Source organism: Nannospalax galili, unplaced genomic scaffold, assembly GCF_000622305.1.
Source record: "Nannospalax galili isolate Female #2095 unplaced genomic scaffold, S.galili_v1.0 scaffold1251, whole genome shotgun sequence".
Classification (NCBI taxonomy): domain Eukaryota; kingdom Metazoa; phylum Chordata; class Mammalia; order Rodentia; family Spalacidae; genus Nannospalax; species Nannospalax galili.
The window spans coordinates 50,740-57,166 of NW_008329321.1; the positions used below are offsets into that span (position 1 = coordinate 50,740).

At 40.8% G+C, this 6,427-nt stretch overlaps 1 protein-coding gene across 3 annotated transcripts in view; it reads right to left on the reverse strand.

The window, feature by feature from the left end:
- Positions 1–1,770: 1,770 nt before the first annotated feature.
- LOC103736355 (sentrin-specific protease 7-like) overlaps positions 1,771–6,427 on the reverse strand; it is a 46,762-nt gene continuing 42,105 nt past the window's right edge. For 2 of the 3 annotated variants that reach the window (XM_017798867.2, XM_017798866.2), the window contains one exon: positions 1,771–2,819. In XM_017798867.2, the coding sequence (XP_017654356.1) occupies positions 2,573–2,819 (247 nt within the window). In that variant the 3' untranslated portion in view covers positions 1,771–2,572. The remainder of the gene's footprint in view (positions 2,820–6,427) is intronic. The other variant, XM_029564831.1, reaches the window with a different exon arrangement.

Sequence of the window (6,427 nt, forward strand, 5' to 3'; positions counted from 1 at the left end):
TTAAAGAGAGAAATACACAGTTCTACAAAAATTTCAATACAACAAAAATTGATAAACAAGCAGATACAAAATTAAAAATTTGACTAGGCATGGTGGAACACACTTTTAACCCCAGCACTTAAGGATTAAAGAGGCAGGCAGATCTCTGTGAATTTGAGGCCAGCCTGGCCTACATAATGAGTTCCAGGCCAGATGAGGCTACAGGGAGACCCTGTCTCAAAAAGACCCAAGAGGGAAAAAAAAAAGAGGAATTAACACAATAAGCTATTTGGATCTAACAAACATATACCAAAAAAAAAAAAAAAGGTTACCCAACAAGGATTAAAATATTACAAACATATCACATATCTTTAGGGTTGAGGATGTAGCCAGCTCATTTAATGCTTGCCTACCATGCACAATACCCTGGATTCATTTCCAAGCACCGTATAACCAGGTATAGTAGCACATATTTATAATCCTAACACTCTGGTTAAAAAAAAAAAAAAAAGACAAGAGGATCAAAGCCATCTTTGGCTACATAGCAAGCTCAGGCGAGCCTGGGATACATGAGACTTTGTCTCAAAAACAAACAAAAAAGTCATATCATTCTCAGGGGCGTATGGGACATTTTCAGGACAATATGTTAGAGCAGAAATTATTAATAGATTTAAGACAATAAAGATCATACAATGTATTTTCATGAACTACAATGGGATGAAGTTAGGATAACAAAGAGAAAAGTAGAAAATTTACAAATTTATAGGAAATAACAGTCAACTAACATACTAAAGAATAGTAAAAAGGGAAATAAAATACTTAGGAACTAAGGAATACAGAAGCTTAAAAACCTAACATATATGTTATACATCCAAAGCAGGAGTAAGGTAGAACTATATGGCCACAAATCTTTACATTAAAAAATAAGAAGGGGCCAGGCATGGTGGTGCATATCTTTAATCCTGGCACTCTAGAGGTAGAGGCAGGTAGAGCTCTGTGAGTTCAAGGCCAGCGTGGTCTACATGGGACTACACCGAGACCCTGTCTCAAAAAAGGCGAGGAGGAGGAGGAGGAGGAGGAGGAGGAGGAGAGGAAACCCTGGATGCAATCTCCAATATCAAAAAACGGGGGGAGGAGGAGGGAGGAAGAGGAGGAAGAGAAGGGGCTGGAGAGACAGCTTCACCATTAATAGCACTGGATGTTCTTGCAGAGGCCAGGGGTTTGGTTTCTGGCACGCACATGGTAGTTAATAACTGTCTATAACTAACTCCAGTTCCAGCAATGCCCTCTTCAGGCCTCTGTGAGCAGTGGATGGATGTGGTACAGTTACATCTATGCAGGCAAAAATAAAAATAAATCAAAAAGAAAACAAATCTACTTTAATAACATCAAAAAGAGTAAAATAAGAATAACTTAACCAAAACCGGGCATGGTGGAGCATGCCTGTAATCCCAGCACTCGGGAGGCAGAGGCAGGCAGATCTCTGTGAGTTCAAGGCCAGCCTGGTCTACATAATTGAGTTCCAGGCCAGCTGGGGCTACAGGGAGACCCTGTCTCAAAAAGACCAAAATACAATAAAAAAACAATAAAATAACTATATGAAATGGCCATCAAAATAGTGCTATGATAGTGGTTAGAGAGAAGGAAACATAGAGGCAAGAAAGATAAAAGGAAACTAAGGAATAAAAAGACAAAATACTTCTTAAGAGTGAAAAATTACATAAAGTTAGATGTATGTGACTAGGAATAGCAAAACCAAAAAATTTTTAAAAACACAATGTAGTGTAAAAATATTGCTAAAAGTGTAAGAAGAAAAAAGTCAACCATCAAGGTGGAAAAAGAAGAAAATGATGTATTGGAGCATCTTCTTTCTGGGACCTTGACCTTTTTGAGGATGGAGAGTACCAGTTATATGCTTGGAGGGTGAGTAGGGTCAGTTGAGCCTGTGAACTCTTGTCTTTCCCATGGTTTACGCTGTTACTGAACCTGTATTGGAGTTATCTTCACTTCTTTTGTTACCAGGGTCTTCTGCTGGCCACATTTATTAGCTTCATAGTCTGTGGGCTAGGCAGATTCTTTCAACATGCTAGAATACTGTAGGTCATACCCTGTAGGGTAGGTGATATTTAGTTGGAAGGTGTCTTCCAAGTGTGTTGGGAATATAGGAAGCAATGACAGCAAAGAGATCAGCACAAGTGGAGGGCCTCTCTTCTTACTTTGAAAACCTGAGAATTTACTGTTAGAGCAATGCAGCTATGAGTATCAGGCACATCCCTGAATCTTCAGAGTTCTTGGACTCTATAGCAGTGAACAGTAGTTGGCTCCAGAGTTTGATCCATTCTTAGCCTCAGCCTTAGCACAGTTAAATTCCAGGATTAACCCTAGTTGTTAAGATATACTCTGGCCACCAAAGGTAACCCTGCTGCTTTCTGTAACTGCCTGCCTGCCTCTCTCATCCAGGTGTTTTGGCAAGTTCTCTAACCTCTGGCTGGTCCCTGTTGTGAGGGTAGCTCGGTTTTTAATCATAGACAGTCTCTCAAGATGCTTCCTGGTTGCAGTTAAAAATGGGATTTCTCTCCAGTTGACCACTGTCTCACCCAAACCTGCAGCTGGGTTTGGGGTTTGTGAGGGCTGTGGGCTTATTAGGAGAGTAGGACTGCCCGCCCATCTGGCTTACCTTTTGGCAGTTACTTCTGTTTTCCTTTCTCCTGCTGGGGAGCAGTCCAGCTGAAGCTTTGTTTACCTTACTTCTTACTGGTATCTTGCCTATCTTCCCCTCCATACCCTTTTCTGTTATCTTTTCATTTCCTTTGTGGATTTCCGAAGCTCTTCCTCTCTTTCTGTGTTAGGAATAGAATCTGTTATTTCTTATTTTTTCCTTCGCTGACTAAAGTGAATGTAGCTTCTAGCCCTCCATCTTTCTCAGAAGACCTAAGATATTCTAACATTTTTGTAGAAAGGTAAAAATTTTTAAATATTTATTTATATTTATATGTTTGTTTGCTTATTTATTTATTGTGTGTGTAGGTCAGAGGTCACAGCCTGCATGTGAAAGCCGGAGGACAACTTAGAGGAGTTGGTTAGGTTCTCTTCTTCTACCATATGGGTTCTGGGGATGGAAATCAGGCTTGGCAGCAAGTGTCCATTTACTCTCTGAGCCACCTCAAGAGCTGTACATTTTTTAAAGAGATAGGCTTTTGTGTTGCTCAGGTTGCCTCCAAATTCTTGGGCTAATTCATTCTAACTGCTTCAGACTTCTAAGTAACTTGTAAGTTTTGTGTCAGGAATGGTGAGCCCTCTGGATTTTTATGTATTTATTCTTATTTCTTTAGATAAGTTCTTACTATGCAGCTCAGACTGGGCTCAAACACAGTATGCAACCCAGGCCGGCCTTAGACTGGTGAGTCTTGTTGCAGCCACCCATGTGCTAGGATTATAGATGTGCACCACCATGCCCACCTTTTTTTTTCTATTGGTTTCTATAGGATTTCTTGAAATTTCATTTGAATTTTAGGATAAAGTTTTCAGTTTTAACAGAAAACATCACTGTCATCTTAATAAGAATTATTTTAATTCTTAAGATTGGTTGGGATAATATTATCTTAAAATATTAACTCTCCCAATACATGAACATGAAATATGTTTCCATATGTCCGTTAATCCTTTTTGCCAGTGTTTTATAGTTTTTAGTATACAGGTCTTTCACTTCCTTGGTTAAGTTATTCTTTTTTTAACTTTAAACTATTTTTTATTTGATTTTATTTTTATGTTTCTTTATTTTATTTTATATTTTATCTCAAAAAGACAAAAAAAGAACAGGGTTTCCCTGTAGCCCCAGCTGTCCTGGAACTCACTATGTAGACCAGGCTATCCCTGAACTCAGAGATCCACCCGCCTCTGCCTCCCCAGTGCTGAGATTAAGATCTGCACCATCACACTCAGCTTATTCTCCTTCTTACATTTATCTAATTTTGTTTTTGGAAATTTTTCACTGTTGAGAAATCTTTTCACTTTTCTTTTTCTTTTTTTTTTCTAATCTCTTGCTCTTTTGCTATCATAAATGTTCTCCACTCTTTTTTTAATTTTATTTTTCACTGAATTTTTGCAATTTTCATACAATATAATTTGATGATATTTAGATTCTCCCATCTATACCTTCTCCACTGACCCCTGTCCAATTTAATGGATTTTCTTCTATATATTATACAGTACACGGAGTCTGATTTGTGATTTGTGCTCCCTCCCAAATGTCTTTTAGTATGGGTCTGTCCACTGAGCCCACCAAGAGTCTTGTCCCTCTAAGACACTGACTCTCCCCTTCCAGCAGCCATAATTGCCAAAAGTTCCTTAGTTGGATTGGGTTGCGATTTCTTACCCACTTCCCCATGTCTATTCTGGAATTTTGTCTTGTTTGAGCTTGCATAAGACTTGGGCATGCTGTCACCATTGCTGAGTTCAAATGAGCAACTGACCAGCTGTCTGGAAGACTGTTTCCTTGTGGTCATCCACCCTCTCTGGCTCTTATAATCTTTCTGCCTTCTCTTCTGCAATGATCCCTGAGCCTTGGAAGGCAAAAGTTTGAAACAGGTGTCCTATTCAGGGTTAAGCATGATGCAACCTCTTATTCTCCATACACTGGCCAATTGTGAGTTTGTGTTAATCACCATCTGCTGCATAAGGCAACTTCTATGGTGAGAGTTGAGAGATGCATTCATCCTTTGTATAGAGGTTGCATTGAAGATGTGTCACTTAGGGCTAAGTGTCTCACAGACACCTATTCTCTACATTTGATCAGTTCCAGAATTCCATTAATAGTCTCCATCAGCACTGGTGCTCAGCTCTCCAGAATCGCTCGCCCAAACAGCAATGAGGCCAGGCATGGTGGCACACACCTTTAATCCCAACACTCAGGAGGCAGAGGCAGGTAGTGCTCTGTGAGCTAGAGGCTAGCCTTTTCTATACAGTGAGTTCCAGGCTAGCTGGGACAACTGGGAAACCCTGTTTTTAAAAGAAGAGCAATGGCTCACCTCCCTCTGCTTCCCTGGGCCTGCACCACCTGCTGCAGGCCTCTCTCCTACCCACAGGCCTCTCTCCAGGGTAAGTCCATCGCGCCCTCCACACCTTGACTCTCCCAGCCTCATTCACCCTCCTATCTTCCCGACAGTCTCCCCCAGTTTGGGTCTTGTCCCATTCCTTGTTTTCGGGCCCCAGACACCTGGGGAGCCAATACTGCTTCCTGATCCTTTTCATCCAGACCACCATAGTGCTTTCTCAATGCCCCAGGAGCACTGCTTCTGGGCCCAGCCCCGCCCTCACCTCCCTCTGCATCCCTGGGCCTGCACCACCCACCAGCCTCTTTCTGGGACTGGGGCCTGACCTTTCCTCTTCCTGATCCTTTGCATCCAGAACAACACAGCTCCTCAGTGCACTCCCCAGGAGTCCTTGGGGCCTCTTCCCACCGCCTCTGCCTTTGTATCTCTGGGTGGGACGGCCACCAGCTGTCCTAGACCAGCATTATTCCTGGGCGAGGCTCCCAGGCCAGTCCAACCCCCAAATTCCTGAGGCCAAAATCGTGTCTGGAGGGCTTCAGACTTTAAGAGAAAGCCTGAAAACATCTGACCCTCATCTGAATTGGGCCTCTGTGGGAACTCCTGAAGACAAAAGAAATCCAGCCACTCCAATATAAAAGCAAACGAGATAACCGGAAACTTAGATGAACCAGACTTTCATACCCAAAAAGTAAACCACAAAGACACATAAAGTTCACAAAACAAAGCAGACCTACACTTGAAGGCCAAAGTCTCACACAAGAATCAGAAGTTACAAAAGAAATTCACATGTCAAAATCACAGAGAAAAAAATAACATGAAAAACCAAAATAACATATCCCCACCAAATAACAATAGTCCTCTAGAGGAGTGCAATGAGAACTCCCTAGAGATAATGCAGGACATGGAAATAAAAAGAACAATTATAAACATGATAAAAGAATTCAGGGAATTTAAAGAACACACAAAAAAAGAAATCAAGGAACTGAAGGAAGGTAGGGATAAACTTCTGAATGAATTCAGAAAAAGAGTTAGAAATATTGAAGAATACTCAGGTTGTAATGAAGAAGGAAGTAAAACTCAGTAAGCCAACTAGAAACAACAGGAGAAAGCCTCACCAATAGGATGAACAAAATGGAAAACAGAGTATCAAGACTGGAAGATAAAGTGGATGAAGTAGACCACTCAAGCAAAGATTATGAAAAATTTAAGAAATCACAAGAATGGAACGTGCAAGAATTGTGTGACACCATAAAAAGACCAAACATGAATCATAGGCATACAGGAAGGAGAAGAATCCCAATATAATGTATCAGATCTTCAACAAAATTGTGGAAGAAAATTAAAATTAAATTAAAGAAAGACATGCCCATACAAATACAAGAAGCATATAGAACACC